Source organism: Suricata suricatta, chromosome 1 (assembly GCF_006229205.1).
Source record: "Suricata suricatta isolate VVHF042 chromosome 1, meerkat_22Aug2017_6uvM2_HiC, whole genome shotgun sequence".
Classification (NCBI taxonomy): domain Eukaryota; kingdom Metazoa; phylum Chordata; class Mammalia; order Carnivora; family Herpestidae; genus Suricata; species Suricata suricatta.
This window is the reverse complement of record NC_043700.1, coordinates 38,382,321-38,402,400: the sequence shown is the minus strand read 5'-3', so window position 1 is coordinate 38,402,400 and position 20,080 is coordinate 38,382,321. Positions and strand designations below refer to the sequence as shown.

The 20,080-nt window shown below is 38.9% G+C and overlaps 1 protein-coding gene across 2 annotated transcripts in view; it reads right to left on the bottom strand.

Annotated features, from left to right (window-relative positions):
* Nucleotides 1–20,080, bottom strand: part of PSD3 (pleckstrin and Sec7 domain containing 3) — a 442,746-nt gene that overhangs the window by 418,010 nt on the left and 4,656 nt on the right. Inside the window, exon 1 of one of the 2 annotated variants that reach the window (XM_029936887.1) lies at nt 17,434–17,500. The exons of the other annotated variant lie outside the window; for it this stretch is intronic. Coding sequence (XP_029792747.1) covers nt 17,434–17,486 — 53 coding nt within the window. The 5' untranslated portion in view covers nt 17,487–17,500. Of the gene's footprint in view, nt 1–17,433; nt 17,501–20,080 lie in introns of those variants that run through there. 2 annotated transcript variants of the gene reach the window in all.

Genomic DNA, 20,080 nt, shown 5'->3' with positions numbered 1-20,080 from the left:
AAATCACTTGGGTCTCATAAACTCCTTATAGGTGGGTAGTTCGCTTTATTAAAAAAAAAAAAAAAAGCCTCAGAGAAGTTAATGAGATTCCCTGAGTTGCATAATTTCAAAGTTGCAGGCAGCAGAACCACAGCCAAATCCTCTGCTCTTTGGTTCAGGGTTATTTCCACTTCACAGATTTCACCACAGCAAATACATCATCCTCATACTCTAGTTATCTACTTTTCCCTTAACTGAATATAGAAAGCAGCCTGAATCACCAAAAATAACTAGTCTTTTATGACTACGAACTAGCAGCTGACTTTTCCATTGAAAACTTTGTTATATCTATTTAGTAATGAAAAATGTCCAAACTCTAATACTAAAAATTCAAGTCTATTTACAAGTTACAGCAACAACCAAGTTACCACATCCAAAATTTGATTAAAAAAACAAAACAAAAAAAAAAACTGGCTTATTTGTGATTTAAAAAAAATTTTTTTTAGTTCTCTTGAAAAAAGCACTTTTCTTTACAATGAAAAGGCAAGGTACATAAATTTAATAATTTATAAATCAGCATATTCTCTCTATATAGAAAAATTAAAAGGCATTAAAAGTACAGAAGGAAAAAAGTTTCAAGGTTATATAGTTACCTGGGAATCTTCACATACATTCAATCACCATGGGCCTTGTCTTTCTAATCCAACCTCTATTTTTCCAGAGTTGTCCTACTCTTCTAGGATGAAGGTCATTCTCTTAAAAAAATTCTAACGCCTAAAGAATATCCTCCCTTCTCTGCGTGATGTTCATCACATTGTTCCCAGCATGGTGGTCACAGTATGGGCTGATCAAGTCTCTAGCTTCAGTCCCTACTGCATCTCTCCCTGAACACCAAACAGCCCCTTTGGTCAGGTTATTGTTCCTGTAGTACCAAGTGTCCTTCCTCCTCTCTAACATGGAACTCTACTCACTCCTCTGGGCTCAGTTTAAATGCCTCCATATAGCCTAACCAAGCCCTCAAATAACTTGACTTTATAATCCTACAGCACTTCTGCTATGACTCTATGACCATTTCTTTAATTCGGTCTTGAAATAAAATAAAATACAGGAGATGAATTAAAAGATACTCTAAGGATACATAAAGTTTTTAAAGGCTACCATCTTACATGACCTGACTGGCAAAAAGCACAATCATTTTTCCCCTCAAAAAAAGCACTAGAAACATCAAACCTTTGTAATTTTCTGTTGAATTAATACGCCCTCTGGGCCCCCTGGACTCTGGATTCCACAAGTGCAGTACAATGTATTCAGGTTCTACTTGGTCTTTCAGTGATAAACCCTTATGGCCCATATCTAAAACAGATGCATTTGGGGTGAACCTAGCTTTACGGCAAGCTTTATGCACCAAAGCTCCCAGGGATTTCTTTTAGCTCTTTCCCAAAAGAACACAGAACACATGCACACTGCAACTTGTTTCAAAGAATAACAATAGAAATCACCTTCTATGATCTATGACAAATAAATAGGTATTTAATAAGTATCAGAGTGCTCTTCAGCTATTCCAGCATCAATCAATTTCATCTGCTGGCTTTTAAGAAAAAAGAAATTAGTTAACTAAAGAGCTCCATGGTTGAGAAAGGAAATAAAAGGATTGCAGTATAACCCAAACTATACCCCTGCAGAAGCTCTTATTGTCTTTTGGGAGAACTGCCCCCACTGCTTGCAGATCCTATCTCAAGGTTCCTTAAGTACAGACTAGATCCATTCAACCTGAGCCAGCTCTAAGGACAGAGCATGTCTTAGAGAAAAGCTAATATCACTTTCAGATATGAAAAACACCTGTAGGAGCCAAATACTGGGGAAGCTGCAATGCTGAAACAGTTCTAGGTGACAGTTCTGGACTGAGTAGAGAAGCACAACAATTCAGTGTTAAAAGCAAGGATGTGGGACCCAGACCCTGGTTCACATTCTGTCTTAATGTGCACTGGCTCTATGAAGGTGAGCAAGTTATTTCTCTGTGCCTTAGTTTCCTCCTCTGTAAAACAGGTAAGAGTGTTACCTTCACCAAGTGCATACAACAGTGTAGCTACTAATACTAGTCTGGCCCTGAAGCTGAAAAGCCACATGACCTCAGGTAAGTAACTTAACACCTCAACTACCTCATCAGTAAAGTGAAAGGGTTAAATTAAAGCTCTTGTTCAGCTCTAGAATTACTCTGAATTTAAAGTCAGCACCACCACAACTCAAGCTGCCAAAATATGCAATCTCAACTTCTTTATTAGTCATGCACCAATCTCACATAAATCGACTCAGTCACTGTGTGTGTTTTTAATACAAGTTCAACCCTCAGTTCAACATTATGTCAATCCTCAGCATAATGTCTTCCCTCAGAAAGACACAGTATGAATAACTGAGATATAGAAATTAAGAACCAAAAACGTATTTGGTCTTCCTATTTACATTCAATTCTTAGTTCACAGTTTATAACAGATATGATAGATAATACACAGAAAAAGCAGCATAGGAATCTGAGTTTACTCTAACTTGAAGAACAGTGAAATCCTATGATAATTTTTTACTCACTGCTAGAAATGTTTTCATCAACTGGTGCCATCCACGCTCACAAAAGCAAACCTTCCTTTCTTTTGACAACAAAAGAGCACCACATACTATATTTTTGTAAACACTCCTATTTTTCCTGTTGCCTTTTTTTACTCTAGCTCTTAAATATGGTCTCTATTGTAGGTGGGGTTCCGGAACTTTATGAGGCAGCCTGCTATTTTAGATGATGTAGAAGTCTAGTAGCTGTACTACTTCAACCTTGAAGAGCAAAGAAATTAAAGAGTAAAAGCATAAAGTACAGCCTTATATTTTCTTTCTTGTCCAAGGGTACACAGAGTTCATCTGTGTATGAAACCACCTTCCAAATTCCTCAAAAGTCTTTGTTCAAACTCCAGTCGGAGCAGATAGGGCTCCCCTTCTGTTCTACATAGGTTCCAATCCAGATAAAACTAAATGTTTATGACATAGGCCTATCCCTTTACTTCCCTCTGGCTACTACTGTTGCCAATCCAGGCAGCTCCCTGCAGTATCTTACTGATAAACTCACTAATAAGCATGTTGAGTACTATATCTTCCATTCCTCTCTTAAATATTAACTTAGGAAGCATTTATTGAGTGAGAACTTACGTGTCAGACACCATGATCAATAAGGCAGATACAAGATACAGCTATTCAACTATAACTTGGAGCAAGTGACACTAAAGCTGACCCTCAGGATGATGATGCTAAGAGTGAGGGAAAAGAGGAAAGCCCAATCCAAAAGAACAAAACATACTACGAAAGAAAAAGTTCACTATGGTTGAAGTTTATAGAGTGGAAGTAGGAGGTAAGCAGAACACGGTGCAGGCAAAAGACGAAGCCAGAGAGGTAAAGCAGCTGCCACATCTATCATGAAGGTCCCTGCTTACATCACCATCAAAATATTTTTTATTCCATCTAAGGTGTATTTCTCAATTTTCTATATTAGGCCAGTATCATCTATCAAAAAATCAGAAAACTAAAACCATGACATACATGCTATATTAGCAAGTGTAATATGTTAATGGGAGGGATCATATGTGCATTTTAAATAAGGACTTTCTAGTCTAGAGGCAGTGAATGTACCAGAAAGAGTATACTAAGTGAACTGTTCAGGCTCTGAGACCAAACAGTGTGAAAATTTGGGGGGCAAGACCAGTTTTTCACCAGTTTCATTTACTTAGATGTACTCCAAACACTCTAATCATACAGAGTAACTATCCCTAAGAAAATACAACAGTAGAAGACATGCTCTACATTTCAATACAACTATTATTATCCCCATTCTAAAAGATGAGGATAATAATTATTTATATATTAAAATTCTCTATAAAAATAAAGCCCTAAAGTATCAAGTAAAAAAGTTATTAGAACTAGTATGAGCCAGCCTGCCCGGTGGTGGTCAATTATGAAATAAAAATATCTTTTAAATAGATTTAATAAACCATGAAGGAGCAGTTGAATAACATAAGAGAAACAAATTCTACTAATAAGAATAAAGTTCATAAAGTTCACAAATAAACTTAAAAGTACAAAACTAAAATAAAGCTACAAAACTTTGCTGAGGAAAAAAAATCAGTACTAAAGACTAGTCCTGGAATGAATATGGCAAAGATATCATTTCTCTGTCAAATTCCTCTAAAACTTAACACAATTCAAAGGGCATGTAAAAAAAAAATCATGAAGAACCAGAAGAAAATATAGCTAAATGTATAATTTCCTCAGAGAGAAGATATTTCTAAACATTACACCAGCAGAAATCATGTTTTAACTGACAGATTTAATTGTCAAAAACACCAAGCAAAATAAAAATGATAAATGGACAGAAAAACACCCATAAGACAAAGACAACATTAGTCTATTATGTGAAGAACTTCCTGTGTACCGGTAAGAGAAAAACGAATACAACAAATCAAAAAATGGGCAAAAGACACTGTACTGAACATTCTAGTTGCTGTGTCTCTCCATCCATGGTCTCTGGAAAGAACAGAGTACCCCACCCCCTACCCCCATCCTGATCTCAGATGACTAGACAAGGAGCAACCACCTAATGAAACTGAGCCAATTGACTGCTCACTCCTAGAAATTTGGGATACAATGGTCATGGCACTGAGATGAGATGAAAGGTCATGTTAAAGAGGGGCTGAACTAAGTGACAGGCGGAAGAGTTCTAGGAAAGCAAGGAGGCATGGAGGAAAGGCAAATCTAAGATGTGAAGTAAAAAAAAAAAAAAAAACCAGGACACTGAAGATGACAGGGAAATGGACCCTCCAGTTCCTTTTCTGGGAGGTCTGACTGTCCTTTGTATTCTATTCTTTGATACAAAGCAGACTGCCTGTGATCACTATTAGGCAAAACCAGTTCATGTAAGTTTTCAGTCCACTATGGCCAGAGCACAGAACCAAAACAGACAAGAGCAAACAATTTACCCAGAAAAAAGGATAAAAAGATCAGAATTAAACGTATGACAAATAGCCCTTACATGTAAGTTATCAAAGAAGTATTGTTAAGATACTCAGCTTTTCACTGCTAGGGATTTACCCAAGGGATACAGGAGTGCTGATGCATAGGGGCACATGCACCCCAATGTTCATAGCAGTACTTTCAACAACAGCCAGATCTTGGAAAGAGCCTAAATGTCCATCACCTGATGAGTGGATCAAGAAGATGTGCTATATACACACAATGTAGTACTACATGGCAATGAAAAAGAATGAAATCTGGCCATTTGTAGCAATGTAGAGGGACCTCAAGGGTGTCATGCTAAGCGAAATAAGTCAGGCAGAAAAGAACAGATACCACATGTTTTCACTTTTATGTGGAACAGAAGAAACTTAACAGAGGACCATGGGGGAGGGGAAGGGGAAAAATAGTTGGGGAGAGGGAGGGAGGTAAACCATGAGAGACTCTTGAATATGAGAACAAATTGAGGGCTGATGGGGGAGAGGGAGAGGGGAAGAAGGGTGATGGAGGAGGGCACTTGTGGGGAAGAGCACTGGACACCAACTTGACAATAAACTGTAAAAGAAAAAAAAGATACTCAGCTTTTGTAGCTACTACACTGACAAAGATAAAAAGGTCCTGAGACGGCTGCACAGTGAGGTGTAGGAAGAGTGAAAACTGTAAATGTTTTATTTTCAGAAAGACTAAAAATTGTATATCCTAAAAATCAGAAATTAAACTTTTAAGTATTTAGTATAAGGAAATAATCATAAACATGCAGAAAAAAATAAGAGTATTTACTATACTGCCACTTATAATAACATAAAAGAAACAAACTCAAAGATGACTTAAATTGGTGTTTCTCAAACATTATTTTTTACCACGTTCATGATTTTTGTATATCCCTTTACCACATGTATTTATTATATTTAACACTGTTCCTTAAGTCAATTTATGCTTTTTATTATTTAACCTACTCTTTCAACATGGTTTTACTGAGTGCCTAGTATATGCCAAGAACTGTTCTAGGTGCTAGAAATTCAACAATGACGAAAAGCAGACAAAAATTCCTACCCTAGTGAAGCTTACATTTTGGTGGGAAGATAGATAATAAAATAAAATATACAGCATGTTAGTGACATGGTTAGAGAGAAAAGATAAAGCAGCCAAGGGGGAATATGAGGCTTTGGGGTAAAAGGGGTTAAAATTCTAGAGAAGGTAGCCAGGTAAATGCTCACTAGAAAGACCTGAAATAAAGGGGGTAGCCTTGAGACTATCTAGATTAGCATTCCAGAAGATGGAATAACAAGGGCAGTCCCTTTCTGGTGGTAATATTTCTGGTGCGTTCAAAGAAGGGCAAAGAAGTGAATGTGTGTGACACAAAGTGAGTAAGAAGAGTGAAAGGAGAGGAGATCATAAAGCTATAGGGTGTAGACATGGGCTACATTTTATAGGGACTTACAGGTCATGGTAAGGATTCTGGCTTCTGCTCTGAGACAGGAAAACAACAGAGACTGAGAAAAGACTGAAGGCAAAGACTAGTTAAAAGGATATTGTAATAAACCAATATGACTTGGATAATTTGGATTGGGGTAGCATTTGGAATGTTCTAAGAACTGAATTATTAATATATTTTGAAGGCAGAGCTGACCAGATTGTTGATGTGCTAGATATTAAAGACCTAGTGAAATCACTTAAAGAGTCAGGCACTGAAAAAGTGCTGAGGACTCATCAAAATAAGTCTTTCATAGTAATTGTCATCACAGGTTTGGTGTCCCAGTTATAATTTTATAATATGTATTAGAATGTGTAACTATTACCAAAACATGCTCATTCATGTATGTTCTATAATAGTTTAATATACCATGAATATAAATTTTACTTTTGAAGTTGTCTTCTATGAATATATGCTTCCCTTTTATAATCAGATTCCTTTCTAAGTGGTTGGGCTTTTAATATACATGCAAGTCTCGTTCAAATTAGGTTCTCTGTTTCTAGTTTGATCTGATAGATAAGGCTTTTCATTACATATCCAGGAAAAGGAACCAGGATAGAGACCTTCAAGGTGGGGTTAGGGGATTATGCTCATAAACATAGATAGTGACACATACACCTCATCTTAAAACTCAAGAGGATGGCATTCCACATGCAAAAATCAAGGTCCTGGAAGTAGAAGACAAAGAGCAAATGTGAGATGTTCTTGAACCAGCCATGAACAAGGTCTTAGGCATTTACTGGACTAGGGGCCAGCTCCCTACCAAGAGCTTCTTCACTGCTTTGTGGTAAACAAGTCTTCTATGCCAATAACATAATACCATATTTTAGTAAACTGCTCAAATGCTTCCACATAAATGTCATCTAAAACATTACTCAGGTAAAATAAACCTACTTTGCCTACACAGAGCTCAAGAGGAGTAAGAGCAAGTTCATTAAAAGTCAGAGTGGGCTCTAGAAGTTATTGGCTATAGTTTCCCTCTCCATCCTAATGGTGTACTTTTCATAGGTAAGTAAGATTAAGTGGAGGTTTTCAGTTCCAAGAAGTCATTGTTCTTAACACTGTATTACTAACTGGCAAAAGACCATAAATGTACATACTAAATGAAATGAAAGATGAAACTCTAAAGCATTCTGGTCAATTCTAAGGTTTTCAAGTACTCCACCTTGCATAAGATCTAAGATAACTCTCTACTAATCTCAATCAGATCAACAACTCATTTTATCTTCCAAATGTCATGTTGTACCTCAGACAGACAACTACTGGGTAAGGGACAGTTAATCTGAGACTGAAATGATAGAGGATTGTTCTTGATGCCTGCCCTGTGTAGACACAGCTCTCTAATTTCTCTCTAGTAAAGAACATAATCATGGGGGTGCCTGGGTGGCTCAGTCAGTTAAGCATCCGACTTCGGCTCAGGTCATTATCTTGTGGTTTGTGAGTTTAAGCCCTGTGCTGGGCTCTGTGCTGACAGCTGGGAACCTGGAGGGAGGGGTTCAGAATCTGTATCTTCCTCTCTCTCGTTGTCCCTTCCCCATCCTCACTCTGTTTCTCTCTCGAAAATAAATAAACATTAAAAAAAAGAACATAATTATGAATAGCTTTAAGTTGTCTCCTTTATAGAATGAATCATATGGTTTAACTAATTATCACACAATGCCATCTGACAAAGCTCACATCTGTTCAACCCTGCAGCCCTAAGCAAGGTTTTTAGCTTCTAAACAATCTTCTGCCAATAATACTAGAGTTTAAGTTTTGATTTTATGTAGAGCAATGGCTTCATGATGACATCAATAAATGTTGTCTAAAAAACTACCCCAAATAATATTGTTTTACCACTGTTAGAGGATGGGTTTTTTCCTGGAAATGAAAAAGTTGACCTTCCCTTCCTCATCTCCTCTGCTGTCCCAAAGCACTTCTGTGATTAGTAAAGCTAAGTAATGGGTTCTGTTCCTCTTAAAAACAAAATCTAAAGCAAAAACAAACACACAAACAAACAAAACTACATGGAGTTGGGGACTAAAGTTCAAAGTTTTAAAAACAAATATAAGCCTTCAGGGGCTGATACCCTATTTCAGCTAAATGTATTTCAAAAATGTTTGTTAACTAGACTCTGTTTGCTTCTCAGTAATCTCAATCAGTCTCTAAATATTCTACAAATGAACCAGAGGAAATGGGCTTATCATACTCAAAACCAACTTTAAAACAAGCAGAAGGAAGAGGTCTTTGAAAAGGGAAATAAATCTCAAAACACCACTTCCTGTACTAAGCTCTCTCAAAAGCAGCCAAGGTACTGCTCCTCCTTTTAACCAGAAGAACCATGAGTGCCAGCATCCTAACTTGAGAGTACATCCTTTACAATTGTTCTGATTGGTGAATTCATTGGTTTCTTGCCTTATTATCTCATCAGAGCACAGACAGAAAAGACATCCTTAGTCCAAACACATCCTCCCCAATGAACTTCTAGACACAAATGTGGGATGCCTGGGTGGCTTAGCAGGTTGAGCGTTCAACTTCTGCTCAGGTCAGGATCTCACAGTTCGTAGGATGGAGCCCTGCATCAAACTCAGAGCCTGGAGCCTGCTTCAGATTCTGTCTCCCTCTCTCACTCTGCCCCTTCCCTGCTCATGCCCTGTCTCTGTCTGTCTGTCTGTCTGTCTGTCTCTCTCTCTCTCTCAAAAATAAACATTTAAAATTTCTTAAGCCTGAAAGAAGAAAAAGACCAAAACACAACAGAGCAAAGCTTTTCCTTTAAAAGATCCTCTGTCAAAAGGCAAATTGACCTGGTTTGTCTCAGAATACCTTCTCACAGAACAATCCACCGAAGCACCTTGAGTTTGTTTTTCCTCCTACAACTCATGGCCCTTAAAGGTGGAGCCAGTTTGCTACAGTACGCGAAGGATGTAACAGGCTGTGGCCAGTCACAGAGGACACCTACTTTGAGGAGAAAAACTTTTACAAAAGTAAACTGGAGCCAGGATTACTCACCCAGAGAAATAAAAGTATCCTAACGTTTTGCAGCTCCAGTAGTTCTAGAGCACACCACTCACCACTGGTATCACCCACTGTAAGTCAACTCAACACTGAGCTCAAAGTATCAATGGAGTTTTCCTCCAAGTATTTTAGCACACAAAGCAAAACTTGGCCTTGGCAGTAGCTCTCCCATGACATAATGATGACACAATTAGCTCCACACAGTATCTCCCTGCCTCCCACACAGCCTATGGCAATGGACTGACAGATGTGGTAGTTACTTAGCAATACTTTGCGGTTATTTCACCCACATCATTCACATAGACAGACAATGCACTGCCATCGTTCCATAAAAACATTTCCCTCCTCTCCCACACACTGTTCCACATAATAATTTACAGTATTACATGGAGGAACAAAATAATGGCTCATGCTTAGTAGAAAGTAACCATTCCAAGAGCGTTTAAGGATCCTACTGCTGATCCTTTGTTCTCTAGGTCCCAAACAAAACTACTCTGCATTATTTCAAAGGAATTTGACTGCCAAATTCAATAAGCCAAAAGAGCTTAGAGTGTTATGCCCAGATTTTAATATCACCCCCAAAAACCAGGGACTACCAGGGAGACTGAGTCACGCATGCAAAAGCAAAGGGCTTTATTACAGGCTTAGGCGTGCCGGGGCCTAAACTTGGACTCACAGACTTTACTGGCGTGGTGGATCCATGCTGAGAGCCCCGGAACAAAGGTGGGGTAGGGCTTTTATGAGTTTGGGAAGGGGGAGTTACAAGAAATTGTGACACAGGTAGTGATCCAATCATTATTATACAATATTATTGACAGCAGGTTTAACCATTCACATTGCCTAGAGTATTTGTTACTTTTGGCGGGACCCAATCACAACATTTAGAATATTGACCAATCGCAGAGTGGGCCCAGGACCCTCACATAGGGTGTGACTAGCCTTAGCCTCCATCTTTAGGCCTGCCCTTAGAAATGTTAAGGTGTTAGCTGGCCTTTCCTGATTGGGTGTGACAAGGGTGGTCCCTTCTGCCTTGGGCAACGTGTGCCCTTCTACTGTCTCATGGAGTCAGTTTCAGACCTGCATCTTTACAAGAGCAAACACTACCTTCTGCCTAAAAACATCCCGCCATACACAAACCATGCTAAGCAGCTCTGCCTCATGCCCCCAGTCGCTCCTGAGTTATAGGCTGGTCGTGGGGGGGTGGATATCGGAGGCTAAGCCAAAATGTCTCAAAACTCTTATGACAAACACACTGTCCTCCCAGAGATGACCTGGGTGGTTGCTATATATTTTGCTTATGGTAAATGAATTAATTGAGCCCTAGTTGGTCTGCTCAGGCTTAGGTAAATATTTCAGTGTGATCCATAATTTCTCTCCACTGCCATTCAATCCACTCAAACAAAAATGACAGTTAATATATATTAAGCACTTCCAATGTTCTAGGCACTATTCTGAGACTTTTAAAGGCATTAGCATATTTAATTTTCATATCAACCTTATGAAGCAGGTATTATTATTATGTCTACTTGACAGATGTGAAAACTGAGGCACAAAGGGGCAGCATGCCAGAGTTGGGATGTGTATCCAGGAAGTCTACTTAAGACATCACAGTGCTTATGCTGCCTCCCTAGGACAGGTCTATGGAGGGGAAAGGGGGCAGTGTGGTAAGGCAGATTTACAAATAGTGGTCAAATGCAGAAGACACATGTTGAAGACATTCTGGAATATCAGGACACATGGAAATCAAGAGATTTGAATTCTTGTTTCAATTTCATCATTAGCTATGAGATTTGGGGTAAGCTGCCTCACTTCCTTAACCTTAGTACATTCATTCATCTGCACAAACCTGTGGGGGGGGGGGGGACTAGATGAATGTCCCTTCTCCCTCTAAACTTCTACTACAGTCTACTGTATCTGGTAAGGTTATTAGAATACTATGTGCTACTTAAAAAGTAGTAAAACAAGAACCTAATTAAGGGATGGAAAGCAAAAGAAGTCTCATAATTTACTGTTGGATAAAAATGAAGTTTATAACCTAAATTTCCCAATAAACCCCTGGCCAGCAGTAACAATTCATGCTTAAAGCAGTTAGATAGTACACACATTAATTAGATGACTTAGTAAACTGTCCTACTTGTTAGGGTTTGCTTACATGTATACCTGTGTATATGCATGTTCACATACAGCACAGAAAAGGAGGGAGAAATATGTTACGTTTTCTTAGCAAGGACAACCCACTAAAGCAGCCCCGGAGCAGATGCCCAGGGTAGAACTCAGTATCAGTATTACTGCATTTAAGCTTCTGACAAAGCAAGTTCCACTTTCAACCATCTGATAAAACTGGGAGTTCTTTATAATACTTTATTTTTTAAAATGACTATTTAAACTCGCACAGCCACACAAACACACACATACACAGTTTTAAAACCCACCAGCATGGAGGAATCACTATTACTTGCCATAGGAGAAAGGGCTCCCTACACTCCATATGGAAATGGAGAGGAAGAGCAGGCATTGTTTGAACAGGGCAAAAAGAAGGATGCTGGTGAGTGGGTGGCTTTTCTGGGTTGTCCCCAGCCAGCCAGTATTAGCCAGTCATGCATGAGTGACTCAACTATGGTGATGATGGACAAAACTCTGAGTTTTTCAAGAGACTGCTGTGTGCTGCTAACAGGAATGAACCATTCTTAGGAAGTAGCAAAAGGATCAGGTAAGGAAGAGTTTTCTACACTGAAACAATACCACCTATAGAACCTCCCCGCCCCCCCCCCATGACTCAGTATATGAGGGTGACAAAGTGAATTTAAAGCACAAACTAACAAAGGACCCCTAGTCCCTTCCTTTGTTTAATTAGAACCTACTCTTTGTAAGCAGAAATGCTCAAGACCAAAGGAAGTAGACCGCTGATAAAGAAACCCTAGATACTAATCATAGGAACAGAAAGTTAATGTGGAGCCCTTCCTCTGCTGTTTCCAAGGCCAACTACCAGATGGACTTCACCATCCTCCCAGTAGTCAATATTTCAAATCTCTTAGAATCCTAGGAAGAAGAAATACCTGCACCCTACTGCTGGATACCCAATGAGACTTGTATCTGCTAATTGAGGGTCACACCAACTAGCATTTAGCCCACAACCAGAGCTCACTGGATGAAAACCACAACTAAGCTGTATGGCATCACTGTGTGAACTCCCATTAATGCAAGGCGGCTCAAGACTGCATGGTTCCAAAGTTTACATGCCTTTTATAACTCCAACGTGTTGCAGAGACTGCTTAGAGGTAGTCTATTAGAGAGGTACTTTATTTTTGACATAAAAATGCTTCCACCATGGGCTTAAGTGGAAAAATCTTTTTGGTTCTCTGCACAACAATCTAAATTTTCTTTATGGGTGCCTGGATGGCTCAGTGGAACATGCGACTCCTGATCTCCAGATTGTAAGTTCAAGCCCCATGTTGGGTACAGAGATTATTTAAAAATAAAATCTTAAAAAATAAATAAATGTTTAGTTTTAAAATGAGTTAGATCTCACAAAAATTTATAGTTTTACTAATATATAGACTTTATTAGTATTGAATGAGAGCTTTGCAAAAAAGGTTTTAGACATAAATATATATCAGAGAATGAGGGCACTAAAGAAAGCCTAGTACAATATTAAGGTACAGAAGTTTTCCTCTTATGTTCCCTTTTGTCAGAACATTATGGAAGCAGGCATAGGATCTATCTTGGGTAGAGACCCATACATTTTCATATTACTGTGACTTTAAAAGGAGACATTCAGTTTCCATATTTTTTCCACTGTCAACATACCACTCTAGAAAGGTAGGTCTGTGCTGCGGCTGTTAATACAAATAAAATCATCAGAAGAATTATAGGGACCCATTAATGAAAATTATTGTTCTAGATAGACAAATACCAGCACAAAATTGAAATCGCCATACTTAAAAATCTAAGCAACGGAGTCAGACATTAACTCTTTTCTATTTTTCCCGTTTATGTAATAAAGTAGCATAAAGACATAAGGAAATTCCTTTGCCCTGGAAAGAAGCCTGAAGGGAACTCACTATCATGGATTTATAGTTCTTTCTCTTCTTCTAATAACAGCTTTGAGATAGAGCTTCAGTCCTCACCTACCACCCAAGTGAAGGATACCAGAAGAGGTACAAAGTATAAAAGAGAAGCAGAAAGGAAATGAGTATGCAATAATGTCCCTTGCTGATAATTTGAGCTTTGTGCTTAATAGAAAGAATATAAAAAGCATAGTGAAAATAGACTCATTTTCTAGTACATGGAATTACTTGATAATGCTTGATAATAATGATGTTAACAATAAAGATGATGATGACCGCTGACATTTCCTACACAATTAGTTCTTGCCAATATGCTCAGCACAAAACATCTCTAGGAAGTAGGTATAACTGTGTTATTGTCCTTTGACAAAGGACAAAGGGAGGTTGGGGTTTGTTTTTTGTTGTTGTTGTTGTTTCTGCCCAAGGTAGTACTGTCAAGTAAGATCAGGTTGGGCTAGGAAGATAAATCTCCTGATAAAGAAACAGGTTCTTAGCCTTACATGTGACTCTAGTCATTCACTGCATACTTAGAATTCAGACCCTAAAAGAGGTCCAGCAGTTATCTTGATGGGATTACAAATTTTAAAATAGTTATGGCAAGACTTGTATTAAGACCCTCTAAATCATATAAATTATCTATAATTATCTAAGAGCAACAGCCTTCCAAGGATAAAGTATAAGAGTTCTGATAATTATTCATCAAATATGAAGATACCCTAAAAAGAAGGGAAGGTCGCCCCTTCAATCCCTTGAGAGTTCTAAAGAAGGTGGAATTTTCTACAAGGCAATCTCTCCTCTATTTTTTTTCATGTATTTATAAATACTCTGAGGTACACATGCATGCCTATCTTCCATCAGAAACTTGAAAACTCTATTATTGTTTACTAGTTCCTCTAATTCAAGGCCATATGTATAAACAATTTAGAGTATACTATATTTTGGCTAAATATAAGAATGATCCTCCTTCTATTCACCATATTTATAGCTCTTACTGTTCTATACCCTTGAACCCAAACCACATTGAGATTAAACCATTTCCACTGAAGACTTTGAAGCTAGAAAATCAAAACAGAACACACTGGATATGCTTGCGATTTCAACCACAACTCCTACTCCACCTTAAATAGAAAGGACTGCTTTCTCATGGAAAAATAAGATTACTGGCAAAGTTAGAAGTACAAAAAACAATAACTTGTAAGGGAAACTGTTCAACTAGCAGGGTTCCTTTGCAACAGATTTTAATTGGAAGAAAAATAGAGCAAATTCCAGAATAATTTATTCTGTACAGGATTTATTTTGGGTACAAAGAAAATGACGTCATTATAGGGTTAGGATCTGAAACAACTGTTCCATACAAAACTGATTACAATGATCACTTCATTTCAAATTGGTGGGAAAAGCTCTGCGCTAAAATCTAGAAATGTACAGCCATAGATGGCTCAAAGCATGTCATATGAGTTCACAAACTAGCCTTGATTTTCTAAAACCGTGTTTTTTAAATAGATCAAAGTTTCAACTTGAGGGTAAGTTTGTTCTAAAGGGAAAAAAATCTCGAGGTAAAATTCTGACATACAGTAAATTAGATTATTTCTTCAAAAGTAAATAATATCTTTCACTGTTACTAGTCTAACCTGAGATTATATTATGCATTGAAGACTGGCACATCTATACAGATATTATCTTGAAAAGGACAGGGCGAGGAGAGGCTGCCACCTCAGCAGTAAGCTGGAGAAATATTTCATTCTGGGAGTAGCTGCCCCTGGGCCTTTGGCACCTGCACCATTCCACTGATATGACCCTAATTTGTGGTCCCAGAGTTAGTGACACTGGAAGGGTGGCAACTCCATCCTCAGTCATCATTTCTAGGGGGATAGGACAGGGCTTCAGGAGACGGGTACTTCCAAGCCAGAAGAGCTCTGTAACTATCACATCAATACCCTCTTAGTTGTGTCAGTCACACAGGTGGGGGCTACTTAAGCTCTCAGACTCCATCCTCACCCTCCCTTCTGTCATATAGCTTTGCATATCTCATTACTAGATCAGTTAGGAAATGGCAGAAGAGAGAAACACAAATATATCAAACTAGTCTAAGAATCTGACAATAGAGAATATGGAAACTATTGTTTTGAATAAACATATACAGTATACATGAAATCCTTTCTTCTGCTGACCAATAGCACAGAAAACTAAATGCAATAGTAATAATCTCCATTCATATTGATACCCTTCACTTAAGTCAGTGGTATGAGACTGTTATGCCCAGATCACAATATCGTCCCCAAAAACCAGAGACCCCCAGGGAGACTGAGTCATGCATGCAAAAGCAAAGGGCTTTATTATGGGCTTAAGCTCTCCGGGGCCTAAGCTTGGGCTTATAGACTTCACCAGTACAGTGGATCCGTGCTGAGAGCCCCGAACAAAGGTGGGTAGGGCTTTTATGGGCTTGGGAAGGGGAAGTTAGAGGAAATTGTGACACACGTATAGTGATCCAATCATTATTGCATAACATCATTGGCAGTAACTTTAACCATACACATTGTCCAGAGTGTTCATTACTTTTGGCGGGACCCAATCACAACATTTAGAGTATTAACCAGTTACAGAGTGGACCCAGGACCCTCACTAGGGTGTAACTAGCCTTAAGCAATAAGTGATTATCTATAGCTTCTATCTCCAGGCCTGCCCTTAGGAATGTTAAGCATTTTAGCTGGCCACTTCTGATTGGGTGTTAGTAGGGTGGCCCCTGGTTGAGCAATCTTTGGCCTTTTATTGTCTAATGATTCTGAGAAACCAACACTTAGGCCTCCAAGGTCAGAGGGGAAACTTGAAGCCTGTCATGAAGTCAGTATGGTTCAGACCTGTGTCCTTTCAAGACTAAACAAAAGCGGTCTCCAGGACTGGGAAGAGTGGTTGGTATCCCTCACTAAGAGAGGATGCATTTTAAAGTTAGGGCAATTTAACAACTCTGAAGTTGCCCTGTGAACTGAAAAAAATAAAAATAGGAAAAGGAGATCTTCAATCAGAATACAAATGTTTTGATTGGCACTATCATTATCAAGAAGGCAAAGGCAAGCACTTCCCTGTTGAAACACTGATGTTCCCTTGTTAAATCTCACCTTAGGGTTCAAAAACACAAGTAGGTCCTTTAACCTGGATATCAACAGACATTTGTTACAAGCTTGGGAACAATGAATGTCCTTGAGGCTTTTGTTGGAGAAAAAACAAAAGAAAGGGAGATCAGAAGAAAAGTTTCAATGATCCTGTAGAGGAATACATTTTCCTGGTGAAGGTACAGATAGTTCAACGTTCTACCACCACTATAAGAAAGACTCAGGTAACCACTCATGTTTCTGGGAGGTTGTCCTCCTCAGAGAGCCTCAGGCTGCTAATAACTCCATAAATGCTAAAATCAGTATACTAACCAAAAAGAAGAATCAATTTTAAAACACTGTGGTAACTTGGACTTGCACTATACAAAAATTAAATGACAGTTCTGCCTTCAAGGGGGCAGAAAGGTCTATACAAGGCATGAGAAGAACTTGACTATTTTCTTCACTGCCACTCCTTTCTCATGGTCTCACAAATGAAGAAGAAAATTACAGGGTTATGGCATATTGGCTCTGGAAAAAAAAATCTAAATATTGCCTAGCCCAACTCCCTCATTTTGCAGGCAAGATCAGCTCAGAAATGGGTAAGTGACACGTCCAGAGCCACAGAGCTAATGTGAAGTACTAGGAAAAAAAAAAAAAGTCTCCCAACTGCCAGCTCCCCATTTCTCAAGTTTAAAGGGGAGAGAATTTTTCTCCTAAATGCAGGGAATACAATATCCTTACACTAGATAACTAAGAATCAAGACAGAAATACATGGATTCTAACCTCCTACATTCTGGTTTCATTTCAGCTGCTGTGAATAACACTTCTGCTTTCATGGGAGAAACAAGGACTCTGAAAAGGGATAAAGAACACAATGATCAGTCATTTCCTTCAGCCAAAAGAAGGAGAATTCTGCCTTACTATCTCTGTGCTCAATTTCCTAGGAGAGTACATTTGGGATTTCAAAATAAGTATTTATCAGTCAACTCAGAAAAAGGGTAGTTGGTGAATGTTGCTTCCATGGAAGAACAATGCAGAAGTCAAGCTGTGTACAAAAAAGAATGGAAAACAGCCTCTCCCTCCACTTGCTCTCCATCTCATCAATGCTTAGCAACACAATGCTACATAATGTAAGACTTAGTTATTGCTAATTCTTGGTGTTATTCTACCTACTCCAATTCCACAGTCTCCTCATTGAGTTCAATTTGTTCTTATATAGGAGATTCTAATTTGTCACAAAGAGCTAATCTAAGGAGCCAGAATTAGTATGATTTCAGAGTCAAGTAATAGATTTTTGGAATTGGAAATACACCTTATGAATTATTTAGTCTAATTTTATTTTCCAGATGAGTGAATGAAGAGAAAGTTAAGAATTTAGGGGCACCTGGGTGGCTCAGTTGGCTAAGCGTCTGATTCTTGATTTTGGCTCAAGGTCATGGTCTCATGGTTAGTGGGATCAAGTCCAGAACTGGGCTCAGGGCTGACAGCTTAGAAACTGCATGGGATTCTCTGTTGTCTCCCTCTCCCTCTGCCCTCACCTGATGGGGCACATACTGACTGTCGCTCTCTCTGTCTCTCTGTTTCTCAAAAATAAACATTAAAAAAAAGATTTTAGATACACACAGAAGGGCGCCTGGGTGGTTCAGTCGGTTAAGCCTCTGACTTTGGCTCAGGTCAGATCTCACATTCGTGGGTTCGAGCCCCATGTCAGGCTCCTTGCTGACAGCTAGCCTGGAGCCTGCTTCTAGTTCTGTGTCTCCTTCTCTCTCTGCCCCTCCCCCTCTCATGCGCTGTCTCTCTCTGTATCAAAAATACATTAAAAAAAAATTTTAGATACAGACAGAACCAGGGCCAGGCCCAACTCTTCCAACTCCTAGCACAACACTCTTCCTATAACCACTTGCATTACAAGCAGACACCGTGCTACTGCAGACATCCACCTTCCACAGACACGTCTGGAAGCAACCCCCAGACTCTGATCAGAGTCTCCATGGTCTTAGATGTACAAAGGCCACAGCAAATTAAAGTTCCTGTCCATCAGTGGCTACTGAGGTTTAGCAAGATAAGAATGTGAACTGGAGAAAAAATAGGGGAGACATGAGCAAGGTTAAATATTCAGAAAAGAAAAGATTCCATGACAACTTGAATTCTAAGGATAGCGGAGATAGGAAGGAGAGGAAGGAAAGCAGGGAGGAGAAAACATGCTATCAAAAAAGCACGTGAAAAGAATGGCATCAGAGCACAGGAAGGATAGCTAGTGGCCATGTAATATACAGTATTTTGAAGGGGAAAAAATATTTAAATCCTGTTATTGTTTTCACAATGAGACTTTCTCTGTAAGTTGTTTAAGAAGGTATACCTAATTCAAGTTTTAATCAACTACCCGTACAGTTACAGCACACTGCTGTCTTCAGGTATGTTTTCATAAAACTGAGCATAATGCAAGATAAATATTACTTCTACACTAGCCAACCACAGGTGAATTTTAATCCTTAACACATATTTTGGGCAGGGCAACCTCACCCTTGGCTCACAGCCTAGCTTCTGCAGATGAATCTCTCAGCCCATTGCCAGAGCTGGCCCCATGACTGTTGGCCCTGAGACCTCCCAAGAAGACCCCAGTGTCACAGGAAGAGATATTGCTGACTCAGAAGATGGCCTGAGGCACTTTGAGACAACCAAATGAAGCCAGGAATACAGCTAAGAATCAGTATGTAGCAATGTTGGCATTTCAGACATCTACTGACTGTGGCTCAAATCTAAGTGCTGTATATTCATTTTCTCTCATGTTAGGATATTTCTGAGAATAGCCTTTTGTGTATGTGTAATAGTGGGTGCCTACTTTGTTCAACCTAAATTTCCCATGAAATATTTTAGTAAAAATGCTTTTCTCCTTAAAAAAAAAAAAAAAAAGTTGTTTTCAAAGGATGAAGCTGTGAAATCCATATTGCTTACCAAGGAGGAGCCTCAGAATGATCAATTTACCAGGACCTTATAGAGAAGGTGGGCAGTTTCTAGTTACATTAAAATATGCCAACATTTTTTGGCTCTGTGTCAGGTGGATATTTTGGTTTCCTCGTTTTTAAGCTTAAGAAAATACCCAGCAATTTCCATGGTAAATTCAAAGTCATAGTCAAGGATGGGACACACCAGCTTCCCAAGATCAAGATGCCAGAAAATGCAAGGCCAAACCTATCCTATACTGACTTAGTCCTTAGGTTTATTCTTTACCTTCTAAAAGTGTTGGCCATATCCCCACCTCCAGTCCTGAAGCACCCCTTATACATCTGACATTCAGTAGGCATTGATCTGCTTGGCACAAAGTTTATGCAAGGTAAATATCTGAGATCTCAACCTCTGGGAATTCCCAAGGCGTGTGAAATGTTGATCAACAGAATCTCTCTACTTATATTGCAAATGGAAAGGTCTA